General features: G+C 47.2%; 1 protein-coding gene across 5 annotated transcripts; it reads right to left on the minus strand.

The window, feature by feature from the left end:
* Window positions 1-1,726: 1,726 nt before the first annotated feature.
* Window positions 1,727-19,417, minus strand: NQO1 (NAD(P)H quinone dehydrogenase 1). Of its 5 annotated transcripts, none has more exons than XM_025371419.1 (6): window positions 18,893-19,417; window positions 9,597-9,761; window positions 9,353-9,483; window positions 5,907-6,020; window positions 3,960-4,061; window positions 1,727-2,169 (listed from the first exon to the last, which is right to left on the minus strand). In XM_025371419.1, exons 1-6 carry the CDS (start codon window positions 18,897-18,899, stop codon window positions 1,864-1,866), a joined length of 825 nt encoding a protein of 274 aa, XP_025227204.1. In that variant the 5' UTR covers window positions 18,900-19,417; the 3' UTR covers window positions 1,727-1,863. The 5 variants fall into 5 exon arrangements, with proteins under 5 accessions (XP_025227204.1, XP_025227205.1, XP_025227207.1 ...); XM_025371420.1 differs by having other exon boundaries at window positions 18,964-19,160; XM_025371422.1 differs by lacking the exon at window positions 5,907-6,020.
* Between the last annotated feature and the right edge of the window lie 457 nt (window positions 19,418-19,874).

Below are 19,874 nucleotides of genomic sequence, written 5' to 3' on the forward strand. Positions count from 1 at the left end.
TTTATTTATTCGGATCTTTCAGAAATTTACACAAAATTGCAGTGAAGTTGAAGGCAACAGAAAATATTCTCAAACTGAAACACCCAGCCATCAGCTATTGTGGATACTGTCGAGAGCAAAAACCACCAGTGCCAATCAGCATCTGGTAAAGGAGGTTCTCCAGCTCGGTCCAATCCCTTCGTTTTTCTTGGCAAGTAAGAGGCTGTCTCCCATTTTTCAGGCAACCTTTTCATTATTTCTCAGCTCTTCTTTCAATGCACCACAAGAGGGCAGTGTTTTATCATATTCTTGAATTATATAATACCAACAGTGGGACGAGATGACTTCCAGAAGTAGAAATTGACTATTATGCCAAAACTGTTCACCAAAGTTGATAAAACTCTTAAGTTTACAATTGTACCCCAAAGTCATGGGACTGGACCCCATCTCGTGGTAAGTCATCAGTTTAGCAATGATAAAGAAGATAACCTTCCAAAAGTTTGTGTAGATCAGAAATAAAGTATTTTTTGTGGAAGGCTGTTTTTAAGTATTGAAGGTACTATTTTCTTTCTTGAATTCACATTGCAGATGTGCGGTGTGAATTTACTGGTTTATCTCTGCAAACCTTAAAGTAGAAGATTGCAAGGGCCAGGTGCGGTGGCTCACGCCTGTAATCCCAGCACTTTGGGAGGCCGAGGCAGGCGGATCACCTGAGGTCAGGAGTTCGACACCAGCCTGGCCAACATGGTGAAACCCCATCTCTACCAAAAATACAAAAATTAGCCAGTCATGATGGCAGGCGCCTGTCATCCCAGCTACTAGGGAGGCTGAGGCAGGAGAATCGCTGGAACCTGGGAGGCAGAGGTTGCAGTGAGCTGAGATCATGCCACTGCACTCCAGCCTAGGCAACACAGCAAGACTGTTTCCAAAAAAAATTTTTTTTTTAATTAAAAATAAAGTAGATGACTGCAGTAAAGAAGAGGTTTATTAGCTCTTCCTTTCAAGGTATCTGTGTACTGTATAGAAACAATGAAAGTTGAAGAACAGTGATACTCGTGCTAGGCATATTAGTCACCGCATTGTAATTGAAAGCAAGAAATATCATAAGCAAGTGTTAGATTACTAACAAGTTAAGTCCCTTAGGGCAGGTAGATTCAGTCTTTTCTTAGAGCAATTCCTTTCTGCCATAAACTACAGAGAGGTGATTAATAGAACATCGGAGAATTGAATGATACCTAGCTAGACTTCACCCTAAAACTTTAGCCCTAAAAAGAGGAATTAAATTGTGTAGATGCCTTTAAAGAACATTTTCTAGCATCTTTCTACATCTTCCCTAAGTGGCCTCTTGAGCCCAGTTGGATTTTGGTTATATGCCATGATAGTAATCATAAGAATCAGTTAGGCCGGGCACGGTGGCTCAAGCCTGTAATCCCAGCACTTTGGGAGGCCGAGACGGGCGGATCACAAGGTCAGGAGATCGAGACCATCCTGGCTAACATGGTGAAACCCCGTCTCTACTAAAAAATACAAAAAAATAGCCGGGCGAAGTGGCGGGCGCCTGTAGTCCCAGCTACTCGGGAGGCTGAGGCAGGAGAATGGCGTAAACCCGGGAGGCGGAGCTTGCAGTGAGCTGAGATCCGGCCACTGCACTCCAGCCTGGGCAACAGAGCGAGACTCCGTCTCAAAAAAAAAAAAAAAAAAAAGAATCAGTTACATTGAATAATAAAATGATCCCAAAATGCATGAATACAGTCGATTCCCTCTCCTATTTATTCCTTGTGGAAAAAGAAAAACCCAAATCTTAAAAACTAAAGTAAGTCAGGGAAGCCTGGAAAGACACCCAGATTTGATAACATGTTAGAAGGAAATCCAGTCTTAGGAATCTCATTTTCTGGCTTTGATCTGGTTGTCAGTTGGGATGGACTTGCCCAAGTGATGGCCCACAGAAAGGCCAAATTTCTTGTTTTTCTCCTCATCCTGTACCTCTTTTTTCATTAAGAATCCTGCCTGGAAGTTTAGGTCAAAGAGGCTGCTTGGAGCAAAATACAGTGGTGTCTCATCCCAAATATTCTCCAGGCGTTTCTTCCATCCTTCCAGGATCTGAATTCGGGCGTCTGCTGGAGTGTGCCCAATGCTATATGTCAGTTGAGGTTCTAAGACTTGGAAGCCACAGAAATGCAGAATGCCACTCTGAGGATACAAAAAGCACAGAGAGGTAAGTCAACCAATTCCGTGCAGTTGTACTATAAACAACAGAAGTTGGTCTGGGCTTCCCAGTAAGACACTCTGATGAGGAGGCCTCAGGCACCCTAGAGAATCAGTTCAGAGCTGGCGTCTCTCTCCTACCCTATACCTAGCTGTTACCAATTTTAGCCTTCTCAGGTGTGCTCTTCTTTAAATGCATAAACCCTTGAAACTGTGCCAACCTGAATCCTTTGCCAAGAAGGCTAGAAGTTTTCTTACTTTAGGGAGTCTCAGTTTCTTGGCAGGTGACTCACCAAGACCTGTGGGGGGTGCATTTCTCCACCTCTCCATATAACCAGATGGGTCTTTTTTTTTTTTCCTTTCTTTTTCTTTTTTTTTTTTTTTTTTTGAGGCAGAGTCTCGCTCGGTCGCCCAGGCTGGAGTGCAGTGGCGCAATCTCGGCTTGCTGCAACCTCTGCCTCCTGGGTTCAAGCAATTCTCCTCCTGCCTCAGCCTCCTGAGTAGCTGTGACTATAGGCATGTACCATCATGCCCAGCTAATTTTTGTATCTTTAGTAGAGACAGGGTTTCACCATGTTTACCAGGCTGGTCTCGAACTCCTGACCTCAAGTGATCCACCAAAGTGCTGGTCTCCCAAAGTGCTGGGATTACAGGCCCAGATGAGTCTTGATAAATGATTTTCTTAAGTGGCCTCTCATTGGCTCTTCTCTCCAACCTCCCTCTTTATAGAAATTATCCTGAGGGTCTGATAACACCAATAAGCCCACCCCAGGCTTCAGTTTTATCCAGTTTTATCCATGTATAAACTGGCTAGACAAATTATTTCTTTTTTGTTTGAAACAGGGTCTTGCCCTGTATCCCAGGCTGGCATGCAGTGGTGCGATCATAGTTCGAGGCTGATCATACTGCAGCCTCGAACTCCTGGGTCTGTCGCCTTAGACTCCCAAGTAGCTGGGACCACAGGTGTATGCTAATTTTTTTTTTTTTTGTAGAGATGAGTTCTCACTATGTTGCCCAGGCTGGTCTCAAAGTCCTGGGCTCAAGCGATCCTTCTGCCTCAGCCTCTCAGTAAATCATTTCTTAAATTGTCTTGGGCTCTAATAGTCTGTGAGACTGTATCAGCAACCTGGAGAAGGACAGGAAGGCTGGAGAGAGATGTCAGTCATCTGGCGAGACCAGGGCCCACGGCTAAACAAATCAAGGGTAGTGATTCACACTAGTCCTTGGCTGGGAGAGAATGCTGTTTGAACACACGCACGCGCAGGTGTGTTTCACACACACAGGCACCCGGGAAGGCAGGCAAGTTCCTAAAGGAAGCTCCCGTCATTCTGAATCATGACCACGCTTTCATCTTCACAACTCAAGATCTATTTTCAGATGCTATCTTGAGGTTTTGAACCCCATAGAAGGCTCAATTAATGAATTCCCCTGAAGGTTCGTTGAAAATGAGGTACCTGGCCGGGTGCAGTGGCTCATGCCTGTAATCCCAGTACTTTGGGAGGCTGAGGCAGGAGGATCATTTGAGGTCAAGAGTTTGAAACCAGCCTGGCTAACATGGCAAGACCCCGTCTCTACTAAAAATACAAAAATTAGCTGAGTGTGGTGGCGGGCGCCTGTAATCCCAGCTACTCAGTAGGCTGAGGCAGGAGAATCGCTTGAACCCAGTGGGTAGAGGTTGCAGTGAGCCGAGATGGTGCCACTGCTGTCCAGCCTAGGTGACAGAGCGAGACTCCGTCTCAAAGAAAAAAAAAAGAAAAGAAAAGAAAATGAGGTACCTGAATTGGCCAGAGAATGACATTCATGTCCCCATGGATCCCTTGCAGAGAGTACATGGAGCCGCTGCCACCAGTGGTGATAGAAAGCACTGCCTTCTTACTCTGCAAAAGAAAAAAACAATAACAAACTTCATTCCCCTCCACATCCCCTTGTGACAAGAAGTTAATGAAACAGCTCCAGGGACAAGAACACACAAGTCTGTCCTATTTGCTGTTTATGTTACTTCATACTTTGGCTCCCCTGAGCTACACAGTATGACTGCAGGAGTACCAGCCTAGACGGTCTACAGACCAGCGGCCTGGGGCAAACCAAGGATTCCAAACCCCCACGTGTGGCTCAGGGCGAGGCTGTCACCACATCCAAAATCAGTGCTGGCTGCTGGCTGCCTAGGTGGAGTTACTGGGCGTTCTCATCCATCCTCCCACAGGCTAGGCATGGCGTAGGACAAGCTCTTTCATCTGGAAGGTCTTGAAGGGTTCCCTGTGCAGGATTTGGGCCTCCGAAAAATGAAGACAGGCCTTCTTTTGTTTTTATTATGGAAATTTTTAACACACGTAAATGAGAAAATAGTACTGCATCTATCACTCATCTTCATCTCTCAGTATTTTGCCATTCTAGTTTTAGCTCGACCCATGACCCCCTTTTTCTCTGGAGCATTTTATTTTATTTTATTTTTTCATTTTTTTTTTCTCTGAGACAGAGTCTGGCTCTGTCACCCAGGCTGGGGTGCAGTGACGCCCTCTCGACTAACTGCAAACTGTCTCCCGGGTTCAAGTGATTCTCCAGCCTTAGCCTCCCAAGTAGTTGGAATTACAGGCGCTCACCACCACATCTGGCTAATTTTTGTTTTTGTTTTTGTTTTTGTTTTTGATATGGAGTCTCGCTCTCTCACTCAGGCTGGAGTGCAGTGGTGCGATCTCGGCTCACTGCAACCTCTGCCTTCCTGGTTCAAGCAATTATCTTGCCTCAGCCTCCCAAGTAGCTGGGACTACAGGTGCCCACCACACCTGGCTAATTTTTTGTATTTTTAGTAGAGACGAGGTTTCACCGGATGGTTTCGATCTCCTGAACTCATGATCTGCCCGCCTTGGCCTCCCAAAGTGCTGGGATTACAGGTGTGAGCCACCACGCCTGGCCTTTTATTTTATTTTTTTAAGACGGAGTCTTGCTTTGTTGCCCAGGCTGGAGTGCAGTGGTGCGATCTTGGCTCACTGTAACCTCCACCTCCTGGGTTTCAAGCAATTCTCCTGCCTCAGCCTCCCAAGTAGCTGGGATTATAGGGGCCCACCACCACACCCAGCTAATTTTTGTATTTTTAGTAGAGATGGGGTTTTGCCATGTTGGCCAGACTGGTCTGAAACTCCTGACCTCAGGTGATCTGCCTGTCTCGGCCTCCCAAAGTGCTGAAATTACAGGTGTGAGCCGCCATGCTCAGCCTCTGGAGCATTTTAAAACAAATCCCAAATATCATGTCATTCCATCTGTAAAAACTTGATCATGCATCTCTCCCAAAGGACCCGGAGCCTAGGCTTAGGATCTAATTGTGCTCAAAACCCTGCATCAGAGCTGGGCGCGGCGGCTCACACCTGTAATCCCAGCACATTGGGAGGCTGAGGGGGGTGGATCACCTGAGGTCAGGAGTTCAAGACCAGCCTAACCAATGTGGAGAAACCCTGTCTCTACTAAAAATACAAAATTAGCCAGGTGTGGTGGCCCATGCCTGTAATCCCAGCTATTCAGGAGGCTGAGGCAAGAGAATCGCTTGAACCCAGGAGGCAGAGGTTACAGTGAGCCGAGAATGCACCATTGCACTCCAGCCTGGGCGACAAGAGGGAAACTCCATCTCAAAAACAAAAAACAACAAACAACAAACAAACAAACAAAACCTGCATCAGGACAGACCACCCAGAAGCCGGCTGTCAGAGCATTCAGAACCGTCTACCTACCTGGAAGGATCCTTTGTCATACATGGCAGCGAGCGTGTAAGCAAACTCTCCTACGAACACTCGCTCAAACCAGCCTTTCAGAATGGCAGGGACTCCAAACCACTGTAGGGGGAACTGCAGGACAGAAGACATCATCGGCCGGGCGCGGTGGCTCAAGCCTGTAATCCCAGCACTTTGGGAGGCCGAGGCGGGTGGATCACGAGGTCAGGAGATCGAGACTATCCTGGCTAACATGGTGAAACCCCGTCTCTACTAAAAATACAAAAAACTAGCCGGGCGTGGTGGCGGGCGCCTGTAGTCTCAGCTACTTGGGAGGCTGAGGCGGGAGAATGGCGTGAACCCGGGAGGCGGAGCTTGCAGTGAGCCGAGATCGCGCCACTGCGCTCCAGCCTGGGAGCACAGCGAGACTCCGTCTCAAAAAAAAAAAAAAAGAAGACATCATCAAGTTCAGACCAGAGGCTCCCCAAGCCCAGAAGGCGACTCGGGGTGCTGAGCTGCTCCCCATTATGGCTCTGTGGGGGAGCCCCTCTTCACGCCTTTCCCATTCCTCCTGGGGAGTTAGCACTTTAAGGAAAGAGATCATTATTGTCCTTGGTCAGCCAATTGGACAGTCTTCTTTTTCCCTGAAAATGCAAATATTGAGTGGGTCCAAGAAAGCTACATACACAGAAGACTTATTGATATGAAACTTGTTTGTATGAAATCACATTTGTCAGCAAAGTCTAAATAGCAAGGATTGCAAACAAGGTTTGCTTCAGGGTGTCGCCTCAATCAGTATTTTCCCAAGAGTTTGCTTTAGTAGGTGTGGTATCAACAATATGACTGTTGGTCAGGCGCAGTGGCACACGCCTGTAATCCCAGCCCTTTGGGAGGCTGAGGCAGGTGGATCACTTGAGGGCAGGAGTTTGAGATCAGCCTAGCCAACATGGTGAAACCCCATCTCTACTAAAAATACCAAAATCAACCGGGTGTGGTGGTGGATGCCTGTAGTCCCAGCTACTCAGGCTGTTGAGGCAGGAGAATCACTTGAACCTGGGAGGTGGAGGTTACAGTGAGCCAAGATTGTGCCACTGCACTCCAGCCTGGGTGACAGAGTGAGACCCCATCGTGGAAAAAAATGAAGATAGGCCTTCCTCCTTTTATGACTGTCCCTTGTTATCATGGATGAAAAATCGTATCACTTAGAATAAACACAATCACTCAAAAATGCAAACTAATAATCAGTGTGATGGCCGAGTGCAGTTGCTCATGCCTATAATCCCATTATTTTGGGAGGCCAAGGTGGGAGGACCACTTGAGCCCAAGAGTTTGAGACCAGCCTGGGCAACAAAGTGAGACTCTGTCTCTACAAAAAAATTTAAAAATTAGCCTGTTGTGGTGGTGCACATCTCTAGTCCTAGCTATGTGAGAGGCTGAGGCAGGACGATTGCTTGAGCCCAGGAGTTGGAGGCTACAGGGAGCTGTGATCACCACTGTATCCCAGCCTGGGTGACAGAGCAAGACTCCACCTCTAAATAATAATAATCATCGTCATCAATGTGGCTAGGCGCGGTTGCTCACGCCTTTAATTCAAGCACTTTTGGAGGCCAAGGTGGGTGGATCACTTGAGGTCAGGAGTTTGAGACCAGCCTGGCCAACGTAGTGAAACCCTGTCTCTACTAAAAATACAAAAATTAGTCGAGCATGGTGGCACATGCCTATAGTCCCAGCTACTTGGGAGACTGAGGCAGGAGAATGGCTTGAACCCGGGAGGCGGAGGTTGCAGTGAGCCGAGATCACGCCATTGCACTCTAGCCTGGGCAACAGAGCAAGACTCCATCTCGAAAACAAACAAATAAATAAATAAATAAATAAAATGTTAAAAAATAAAAATAATAAATAATAATTAGTGTAACTAAGGTTCATCAGGGACTTCCCATGAGAAAGTCTTGTCTGACCTCTTATCCTAATAAAAGCAGAGTACGGACTATACCAGGAGGTTTTCTCATCCTTGATTCATGATTTAAAGATATGACAGGTGCACGCCTATAATCCCAGCCCTTTGGGAGGCCGAGGCAGGCAGATCACTTGAGCCCAAGAGTTTGAGACCAGCCTGGACAACGTGGTGAGACCCTATCCGTACAAAAAAAATTAAAAAATTAGCATGGCATGGTGGCGTGCACTGATAGTCCCAGCTATTCAGGAGACTGAGGTGGGAGGATCACTTGAGCCGAGGAGGTTGAGGCAGCAGTGAGCGGAGATCATGCCACTGCACTCCATCCTGGGCGACCGTGAGACCTTGTCTCCAATTTAATTTTTTTTTTAAAGGCATCCTTTGGGGTACTGGCTAGTGGCATGTGGCTTTGATTCCTAGCAACAAGCCTGTGGGTAAAATAAAGGATTTCAAGGATTGGATGTTTTGTAGCTGATTGAATAACTAAAAAAAAAAAAAAGAAAGAAAACAAAAAAAAAGCCACAGCCTATACCACCCTGTTCGTGGTTTCCAGGATCATATACATTCTATGTTCAATATCAAAAGACTGGCTGGAATTGGCAAAAGCAAAGTCATTGAGTACAGTCACATTTATAGGAAAGATCACTGACGAGATTCACGCACAATCCCAGTATTGTCTGCTAAATGGTAAGGCCGCTTCCCGAAGAAGAAAGGCTGTGGTTTGCTGCAGGAACACATTCAGCAGGGTTTCAAAGCCCCCTTCAGCTGGCAGGCTACAATGGCAGAGAAGTCAATGTGTCATGGATTATTCTACAAAGTATTTGGGATTTTTATGGAGAAAGGAGGAGAACTGCAAATTTTGAGAGTCCAACAGGAATCGCTAACTGAAGGAATCGCTAACTGAAGGGGAGACTAAGTACATAGAAGAAAGCAAGCTCAAGGGTTGTACATCATCTATGCAGTTGCATTTCTTTCTCTCTCTTTTTTTTTTCTTTTTTTTTTTTTTTTTTTGAGACGGAGTCTCGCTCTGTCGCCATGTTGCCAGGATGGGGTACAGTGGCACAATCTTGGCTCACTTCAACCTCCACCTGCCAGGTTCAAGCAATTCTCCTGCCTCAGCCTCCAGAGTAACTGGGACTACAGGCACATGCCACCATGCCCAGCTAATTTTTGTAGTTTTAGTAGAGACCAGGTTTTACCATGTTGGCCAGGATAGTCTCGAACTCCTGACCTCAAGTGATCCGCCGGCCTCGGCCTCCTAAAGTGCTGGGATTATAGGCGTGAGCCACCGTGCCTGGCCTTGCAGTTGCATTTACATATGCAACAGTAATACAGCCAGATTCCCAATATCTGTGAAATCCATGTAATACTGCACCTTTAAAGTAATCACCCTTATTTGCAGAGAATGCAGTAAAGTGGGTGACTGTTTAAGATCCCATAGCTAATTAGGTGACATGTCTAGGACAATAAGCATGCAAATGCCCCTGACACCACTTCCAATGTCCCCCCATACCTGGAATATCACAAGGTCTGCAGCTTCCAGCTTCTTTTGTTCAGCCACAATATCTGGGCTCAGACGGCCCTCTTTATAAGCCAGAATAGATTCGGCAGCATACTGAAAGTTCGCAGGGTCCTTCAGTTTACCTGCAGAGAAGAAAAAGAGAGGCTGGGGCCAGAGGAGCCAAAGCCGGGCCAGAGGACCCACAGGCAAGGAGATCCGCAAAGAACTAATTAAAAAGGGGAGGAGGAACTCCTACCTGTGATGTCCTTTCTGGAAATGATGGGATTGAAGTTCATGGCATAGAGGTCCGACTCCGCCACCTCCCACCCTTTCTTCTTCAAAGCTGCTACAGCAGCCTCCTTCATGGCATAGTTGAAGGATGTCCTTTCTGAGTGAGCCAGTACGATCAGTGCTCTTTTGCCTACAGAGACACACACAAAGCACCCGGGGAAAACCCATTACCAACCAGCAAGCCTTCAGCTACAGGGGAGTTGCAGTCTGTAAAGGAGGGGGCGGCTTTGTTAGACATTAGGTTATTCCATTCCATCCCCTGCAGCCAGAAATGTATTTTCCCCTTAAAAGTACTGAAGATTAAAGGAAGGATTTAAATCAGTGGCTGATTTAATAAATAGTGTTGACAGCCGGGCTCTGTGACTCACGCCTGTAATCCCAGCACTTTGGGAGGCCGAGGCGGGCGGATCACCTGAGGTCAGGAGTTCGAGACCAGCCTGGCCAACATGGTGAAACCCTGTCTCTACTAAAAACACAAAAATTAGCTGGGTGTGGTGGCGGGCACCTGTAATCCCAGCTACTCGGGAGGCTGAGGCAGGAGAATTGCTTGAACCTGGGAGGTGGAGGTTGCAGTGAGCCAAGATTGCACCAGTGCACTACAGTCTGGGTGACAAAGCAAGACTCCGTCTCAAAAAAAAAAAAAAAAAAAGTGTTGGCATATCTAATGAGTTATCTGCATGAAAATAAGATGATTCCCCTAGAAAACTGTTACAAGTTGACCATCCCAAATGGGAAAATCCAACATTTTTGAGTGCTGACATAACAAAGGAAATGCTCATTGGAGGATTTTGAATTTGGGATCCTCAACCAGTAAACATAATACAAATATTCCAAAATCCAAAAAAATCCGAAATTCAAAACATTTCTGGTCCCACGTATTTCAGATAAGAGATACTCAACCTGCATAGGTGTTACAACTCAGTTAAGTGGTTTCCCTTGTCTGAGGGTAGTGGCTCAAAGGACACAAAAGGGACGTTGCGGTGCTGAATACATAATTTTTCAGTTTGTGAAAATCCACTTAGAACTTGTGAGGGCTGGGTGCGGTGACTTATGCCTGTAGTCCCAGAGCTTTGGGAGGCCAAGGTAGGAGGACTGCTTGAGCCCAGGAGTTCGTGACCAGCCTGGGCAACATGGCGAAACCCTGTCTCTACAAAAAATGCATAATACAAAAAACTAGGGCCAGGCATGGTGGCTCAGCACTTTGGGATTCAGGTCAGGAGTTCAAGACCAACCTGGCCAAAATGGTGAAACCTCATCTCTACTAAAAAATACAAAAAGTAGCCAGGCATGGTGGCGCCACCTGTAATCCCAACTACTCGGGAGACTAAGGCAGAGAACTGCTTGAACCCAGGAGGGAGAGGTTGCAGTGAGCCAAGATCGCACCACTACACTCCAGCCTGGGCAACAGAGTGAGACGACATCTCAAAAAAATAATAAAATAAAAAACTAGCTGGGCATGGTGACTCACATCTGTAATCCTAGCTATTTGGGAGGCTGAGGTGGGAGGATTGCTTAAGCCTGGGAGTTCGAGGCTGCAGTGAACTATGATTGAACCACTGAATGCCAGAGTGAGACCCTGTCTCTAAAAAATGAACTGGTGCATTTTTTAATGTGTCTATTGTAGTCACCAAAAAAATTTTTGGCTTTAATTACCCCACTAATATATCACATACAACCATAATTTCTAGTAGATTAAAGATCCAAAATTTTTAAATGAAACTATTTAAATACTAAAGGAAGAATGGTAGAATTTGTATAACCTCAGGGTAGAGAATCCTTTATTTAAAAAAAAAAAATTCTGGGTGTGGCGCAGTGGCTCACGCTTGTAATCCCAGCACTTTGGGAGGTCGAGGCAGGTGGATCACCTGAGGTCAGGAGTTCGACACCAGCCTGGCCAACATGGTGAAACCCCGTATCTACTAAAACTACAAAAATTAGCCGGGCGTGGTGGTGGCCACCTGTAATCCCAGCTACTTGGGAGGCTGAGGCAGGAGAATCACTTGAACCCGGGAGGTAGAGGTTGCAGTGAGCCAAGATTACACCATTGCACTCCAGCCTGGGCAACAAGAGTGAGAGTTTGTCTCAAAAAAAAAAAAAAAAGTTTAGCAAAAAGAGCCATAAACAAAGTCAAAAGATACCCACTGGGAGAAGAAATTCGCACTTCTCATCACAGAGTTAAACTCCCAATGAGTGCTCACAAATGATTAGAAAAGACAGTGCAATGGAAAAGTGGGTCAAGGATCCGAACACACTGTTCACAGAGCAGGAAAGGCAAATGGCAACAAACAAATGGAAAGATGCTCTGCGTGGCCTGTCAGGAAAATCAAAATGAAAACAAGACATTTACCCATGAGTTGACATGGGTACCATGTTTACATTTACCATGAGTTTACATTTACCCACAAAATGTTACAAATAACACCCAGGGTTAAGATTGTACCAACAGAAAAACTGGCGTGTTACTGGTGGGAATATGAATCGCCTCAACCTTTAGGGAGAGCAATCAGGCAGAATCTCTTAAAACTTTAAAGACACATAAATCTTTTATCTCGCTCTCCAATTTGGAGGAATCTGTTCTACAGAGTGAAAGCATCAGGCTATAAGAGCCAAGGATATGTATTACATCATGCTTTTCATTGGCAAAAATTAGCTATAACCTGATTGTCTATGGGGAACACTTCAATAAATTATGGGCACATCCACACTACAGGATATTTTGCTGTTAACAAGAATGAGTTGGCCAGGCACGGTTGCTTGAGCCTGTAATCCCAGCACTTTGGGAGGCTGAGGTGGGCGGGTCATACGGTCAAGAGATCCAGACCATCCTGGCCAACATGGTGAAACTCTGTCTCTACAAAAATACAAAAATTAGCTGGACGTGGTAGCGGGCACCTGTAATCCCAGCTATTTGGGAGGCTGAGGCAGGAGAATCGCTTGAATTTGGGAAGCAGAGGTTGCAGTGAGCCGAGATCGTGCCACTGCACTCCAGCCTGGGCAACAGAGTAAGACCCTGTCTCAGAAAAATAAATAAATAAAAGTAAAAAAATATTTTAAAAAGAATGAGTTAAACTGGCTGGGCGTGGTGGCACATGCCTGTAATCCCAGCTACTTGGAAGGCCAAGGTGGGCAGATCCCTTAAGGCCAGGAGTTGGAGACTAGACTGGGCAGCATAGTGACACCTTGTCACTAAAAAAAATTTTTTTAGAGACTGTTAACCAGGTACGGTTGCTCAGGAGGCCAAGGTGGGAAGATTGCTTGAGCCCAGGAGTTCAAGACCAGCCTGGGCAACATGACAAAAGCGAAACCCCTTCTCTACAAAAAGTACAAAAATTAGCCAGGCATGGCGGCGCATGCCTGTAGTCCCAACTACTCAGGAGGCTGAGAGATGGGAGGATCACTGGAACCCAGGAGGTCGAGGCTGCAGTGATCTCTGATCGCCACACTGTACTCCAGCCTGGGCGACAGAGGGAGACCCTGTCTTGAATAAACAAATTTTAAAAATTAAAAAAATTAAAATGAATTTACTATATGTAGTGACTCAAAAAGATATCCATGATATATTATTAACTGATAAAAAGGCAAGTGAATATCAATCCATTTTTATTTAAAACGAAAGAAGTGAGAGGAAGGGAGAGAGAGAGGGAAGGGAAGGAAGAAAAAGAAAATACAAAAAAAAAGAAAAAGAAAAAAGAAATGACACATATTTGTATGTAGATTTGCAGCACGTTGGTATGAGGGGGAGAAATGTGGAACAATCACATTAAACTTTTTTCTTTTTTTTTGAGACACAGTCTCACTCTGTTGCCCAGGCTGGAGTGCAGTGGCATGATCTCAGCTCACTGCAACCTCCGCCTCTTGGGTTCAAGCGATTCTCCTGCCTCAGCATCCCCAGTAGCTGGGATTACAGGTATGAGCCACCGCGCCCAGCAGATCACATTAAACTATTAACAGCTCAGCTTCCTTTATAAGTAAGAAATGGCAAAGGGTGCAGGTAGAAGGGAAATGGGCCTCTTTTATATTAACAAGGTTGTCAGAGGCAGCATGCTTCAATTTGCAAGCACAGTATTTAGTGGATCCTTATGATGTGCTCGGCACTGCCCTCAGTGCTTTGCATTCCTTTTTTTCTTTTTCTGAGACAGGGTCTCGATCTGTTGCCCAGGCTGGAATGCAGTGGCATGATCTCAGGTCATTGCAGCCTTGACCTCTCAGGCTCAAGTGATCCTCCCACCTCAGCCTCCTGAGTAGCTGGGACTACAGGTGTGTGCCACCACACCTAATTTTTGTTTTGTAGAGACAGGGTTTTGCCACGTTGCCCAGGCTGGTCTCAAACTCCTGGACTCGAGCAATTTTGCCTGCCTCAGCCTCCCACAATGTTGGGATTTTAGGTGTGAGCCACCACGCCTGGCCTGCACTTTCTTCCTTTGTCAGGGCAACCTGCTATGTTTTAAATACGTCGCCTCCAAAATTCAGGTGCTGCCAATGTGAGAGTATTAACAGATGGCACCTGTGAGAGGTGATTAGGTGAGGGGGTCTCCTTCCTCGTGAGAGGGATCAAGGCCCTCATAAAAGAGACTTTGCCCAGCACGGGGCTCACCTGCCCTTCCACCTTCTACTTCCCACCATCCGTGTAAGGACGCAGCATTCCTCCAAATGCAGCTCTCACCAGACAACCAAACCTGCCAGCACCTTGATCTCGGACTTCCCAGCTTCCAGAACGGTGAGAAATCAATTTCTCTTTTTTATTAACTACCTAGTCCCAAGTATTATGTAGGGAGGCACAAAATAGACTGAGACACACCCTATGAGGTCAATACCATGAGTAGCCCCATATTATAGATGAGAAAACTCAGGCACAGGAGAGAAGCAAGTTACCCAAGTGTGTAGTCATTAAGTGGTGAAACTGGAATAATTTAAAAATGTAGAGAGTGGCTGGGCGTAGTGGCTCACACCTGCAATCCCAGCACTTTGGGAGGTCGAGGCAGGCAGCTTGCTTGAGCCTGGGAGTTTGAGACCAGCCTGGCCAACATGGAGAAACCCCGTTCCTACCAAAAAAAAAAAATTAGGTGGGCATGGTGGTGTGCACCTGTAGTTCCAGCTACTCAGGAGGCTGAAGTGGGAAGATCGCTTGAGCCAGGGAGGTGGAGGTTGCAATGGGCCAAGATCACACCACTGTACTCCAGCCTGGGCAACAGTGAGACTTACAAACAACAGCATGCAAGGGCATAGAGCGAAGTACCAGAGAAAGGACGCTTACTCCCACAGTTGCTCCTGATAGCGTGCACTGCTACTTCACACCCTACCATGAACAGTGGGTGCAGCTGGGAGAAGAAAATGCCTGCAACTTTTTGTGGGGGCGGAGGGGGGATGGAGTCTTGCTCTGTGGCCTAGGCTGGGGTGCAGTGGCACGATCACGGTTCACATCAACTTCTGACTCCCGGGTTCAAGCAATTCTCCTTCCTCAGCCTCCGAACTAGCTGGGACTACAGGCATGTGCCACCATGCCCAGCTAATTTTTTTTTTTTTTTTTTTTTTTTTTTAGTAGAGACAGGGTTTCACCATGTTAGCCAGGATAGTCTCAATCTCCTAACCTCATGATCCACCTGCCTTGGCCTCCCAGTTGGCATCTGCAACGTTTTTGCACCATGAATGAATAACTAGAAATGACTAAAATAACTAGAAAGGCGCATTTAAGCCTTAAGCTCTCTTCCTGCTTTTATTATTGACCACACCTAGCAAGGGAGGTGCCTCTTGGGCTAAATTCAGCCAAGTGTAACTTTCAGGGCCCAGTATGCCAAACCAGGGGATTTCCAAACTTGGTCCTGAGGTTTTGGACTCTTGAAACTAAGATTCAGTGCAGTAGGTGTTTGATGGTGATTAACATGCGCTGGAAATGACTGACTTGCTTTGGATAGCCTGGGAAAAGGGAAAGGCAGCTCTGAGGCTACCTCAACAAATTCCTACCTCTTAACCCATGGATTTAACACGACTGGGAGGCAGGTGAGCATATCAAGCTCTAACAGGCATTTTCTTTCTAATTTACCTCGCCGTTAGTCTTATCAGTGTTTACTGAACACCGCTCTGACAGTTTTTATTTTATTGACTTCTCATCAACGTGAACAAGCATTTTCTAAGTAGTAAGACAGTCAAGGTACTTCTCGGAAAATGAACAAGTCAGAATATCCATCTCTTGATCTTTCAAGGAGCTCAGACTCTAATAACTATAAGCATGCCTGTGACTTTACAATTTTTCATGTAAGGCAACACACAAACAGGAATAATATATTTGTAATAAATATAACCACCAAAGTGCAGTACCTGGAATACGTAGATCCCCAAAACAACTCAAAAGAAAAATGGTCAAAAGAAGGTTGTGGGTGGGGCGCGGTGGTTCACACCTATAATCTCAGCACTTTGGGAGGCCAAGGCGGGCAGATCACCTCATGTCAGGAGTTCAAGACCAGCCTGGTCAACATGGTGAAACCCTGTCTTCTACTAAAAATGCAAAAAAAAATTAGCCAGGCATGGTGACGGGCACCTGTAATCCCAGCTACTGGGGAGGCTGAGGCAGGAGAATCGCTTGAACCCAAGAGGCGAAGGTTGCAATGAGCTGAGATTTCACCACTGCACTCCAGCCTGGACAGCAGAGCAAGCCTCTGTCTCAAACAAACAAATAGACAGATGGTTGTGAATAGGCAATTAACAGAAAAGAAGTTTTCTGGGCCTGGAGGGTTCATTTTCCCTTCCTGCCACTTAACTAGCTGAGCAACATGACCTGGAAGGAGTTACACTACTAGAGTTTACCCTGAGAGAGGCCACAAGATGCACACACAGATAACCTCTTCAGGGTAGAGTGGCATTAGTGTGTTAGGAGAGGTAAGGGACAAAGTTCAACAGAGGGCTGGGCGCGGTGGCTCATGCCTGTAACCGCAGCACTTTGGGAGGCCGAGGCGAGTGGATCACTTGAGGTCAGGAGCTAGAGACCAGCTTGGCCAACATGGTGAAACCCCCGTCTCTACTAAATATACAAAAATTAGCTGGGCGTGGTGGCGTGCACCTGTAATCCTAGCTACTGGGGAGGCTGCAGCACAAGAATCGCTTGAACCTGGGAAGTGCACACCACTGCACTACAGTCTGGACAACAGAGTGAGACTCTGTCTCAAAAAAAACTTCCACAGAGGAAAACTTCAAGACTTCGGGGCTGGCCCGTTAGGAAAGGCCCTCAGAGGAGCTTGCCATTTGAGCTGAATCTTGGTCTTGAACTCCTGGCCTCAAGCAGTCTTCCTGCCTCAGCCTCCCAAAAGTGCTGGGGTTACAGGTATGAGCCACCACACCCAGCCAAAAAAAATATTTTTTAGCCAGGTTTCGAGTTCTGCTTTGACCAAAAACGATTAGCTGAGTGTGGTGGCACACACCTGTAGTCCCAGCTACTCAGGGGGCAAAGATGGGACTATCACTTGAGCCCAGGAGGTCAAGGCTGAAGGGAGCCCTGATCATGCCACTGCACTCCAGCCTGGGCAGTAGAGCAAGACCCTGTCTCAAAAAGAAAAAAAGAAGTATGTTAAAGGTAAGACTTTGTATCAGTTTCATGCATTCTCCTTCTGCCTTCTCTTTTCACTTGAGTGCTCCAGGGAACATGAGTGCGAATCAGACACATCTATTAGTTGCAAACAAAAAACCTGGATGCTTTAGTGAACCTCAAGATTTGGTTAGCCGGGTACAGCTAAAACTAATTATACAAGATCCAAGTCTTCCTTTTTTCCCTCATTACCAGCTCTCTTTTTTGTGTTTACGCATAAATACAGAACATTCTGTAAGACTGGAAAGTCAGGAAACAGTTCCTGCCCTAGTATTGGAGGAGAGGGTGCCTGTGCCTCGGGGAGCTTAAGAAATACAAAGGAAATAGCAACCACCGTGTATGCGGCAAGCCTCTCAGCTGTAAGAATCTATTCCCTGCTGTCTCTGCCAGCAACTCATTCTGGGCTACCAATTCCCTGCTTAGTCCCTTTCTCAGAGATTCTGATAATTTCAGTTGGTCAATTGCAAGGGCAATCTCTTCCTCCACTCACTTTGACCAAGATGGGCTTCTGTGTGTGCAGGTGCATTTTTAGAGGCAGGACCAGGTTCACAGGGAAAGAAATTACAAAACGCAGGACTGTGCCCCAGATGAGGCAACAGCTTTCTAAATCTTAGCGCTGTCCAGTCTCAGAGTGAGATTATTTGGGAAACAGCTCTCAGTCCCTGCAGTTGTCTCAGCTGGTTATTTACGCCTTGGGTGGAGCTGGGGTGACCTCTAAGTTCCCCTAGGGTTGATGGCCGAGTGGGGAGGCTCTATCACTGAAATGGACCCAATACTAGAAACGGATCCAGTACGACCTGATCAGGTTTGCCTAATCCAAGGGCCTCAATGGAAAATACCTCCCAAGGCCAGGCACGGCTGCTCACGTCAGTAATCCCAGCACTTGGGGAGGACGAGGTGGGCGGATCACCTGAGGTCGGGAGTTTGAGACCACGCTGGCCAACATGGCGAAACCCCGTCTCTACTAAAAATATTAAAATTAGCTATGCATGGTGGCGCACTCCTGTAATCCCAGCTACTCGGGAGGCTGAGATGGGAGAATCGCTTGAACCCGGGAGGCGGAAGTTGTGGTGAGCTGAGATAGCACCATTGCACTCCAGCCTGGGCGACAAGAGCAAAACTCAGTCTCAAACAAAACAAAACAGTACAAAACAAAACAACAAAACCTGAGCCTGGCAGCTTGGAGCCGGTTCTGGTCTCTGTCAAACAAAAGGTATCAGTTTCCTCCACTCCTGTCCACCAATCACCAGATACTCTCATTTTCTTCAGAAGCTCGGAATCCACATTTTTAAGTGAAATCACCCATTTTAATGATTGCAACTTAATTCAAATTGGTTTAAATACTATAGCTCAAAAGAGGTATGGGCTGTGACCGTAAGCCTGATTTGGCCTTCAACAGCCAGTTTCTGACCCCAGTTTTGGAGGGAATTTCTGCGTCCAAGGTCAAGTTTCTCCTAAATGCCCACTGGAGTTCGTGGGGGTGGAGTGAGGAAGGATCCACGACTCCGGATACAAACAGAAGCTCTCCCTCTCCCGGAGTCCGATCAAGGCTCATCCCAGGACCCTAATCTCTTCCCTTTGTGGGTTTTGACTCAAGGAACAAAACTCAGGGCCAAACCCATACAACCTCCTCCACAGGCACCAGGACTCCGGAGACCAAGCGCCTCGCCCTTTCCAGCACTCACCGACCATGGCGCTGGTGCAGTCCAGGGCGCTGATTGGCTGGACTGTCTGTGCTTGCCGGGGCGACCCTGGCCGGGACTAGGCTCTCACTGGGCTGGGCGACTCCAGCGGCAACCTTGCAGGAGTCGTGTGTGTGGTGCGCGGTGCAGTCTCTCTCATATATCCTGCGCGGCTCATTTGAGTTGGACGTCAACAAGGGCGGGACCCAACGCCTGGATCCTGGGGTGCTGGGCTAGAGGATGCCAAGGCTGCAGCTCCAGGAAGGGAGGGAGCCTGGGGGGTGAAGGAGGGGCCCCTCCACTCCCACCCGCCCCGCCTGAGCAACTGGTGGAAGTCAAGAAAAGTCTCTGGGGGCTGGAGGAGGGGTTCGTGGGGGTGTGTGACAGAGGCCTCAAAAATCTGGCTGGAGGGGCTAAGGCAAGCCCATCTGTGCACTGTGCCCTGAGGTGCAAGGGGATGTAGGGTGGAAGTTGTTCCCAAGAGAGTCCAGGGATCGAGTGGGCCTGCCCTTTGAGCCTTGGCACGAAGTGGAGCAGAAAAAAAGCCGGATGCAGATTACTGTGGTGCCCCAGGCTCAGATTCTGCTGAGTCACTGTGACTGTGGATTTGGAAGGCTGAGAGCACTGGGGAGACATGCTCCGTGGGGATGAATTTGTTTCTTCCTTTGCAAGATTCAGATTCTGCACTTGGGGGCCCATACAACACACTTCCCTGGGTGCATGCCGCTGTACCACCCCTGCTCCTCAAGGCAGGTAATGGGGGAACTAATTGGTTTTGTTTCCCATGAGCTAAAGCAAGGCTGGTGTGGAGATAGCAGTTATAGGGAGGCATATTAAAGAATAGCCAAAACGGGGCCAGGCGCGGTGGCTCATGCCTGTAATCCCAGCACTTTGGGAGGCTGAGGTGGGCGGATCACCTGAGGTCAGGAGTTCGAGACCAGCCTGGCCAACCTGGGGAAACCCTGTCTGTACTAAAAATACAAAA

This window comes from Theropithecus gelada, chromosome 20 (genome assembly GCF_003255815.1).
Source record: "Theropithecus gelada isolate Dixy chromosome 20, Tgel_1.0, whole genome shotgun sequence".
In the NCBI taxonomy this organism is placed as follows: domain Eukaryota; kingdom Metazoa; phylum Chordata; class Mammalia; order Primates; family Cercopithecidae; genus Theropithecus; species Theropithecus gelada.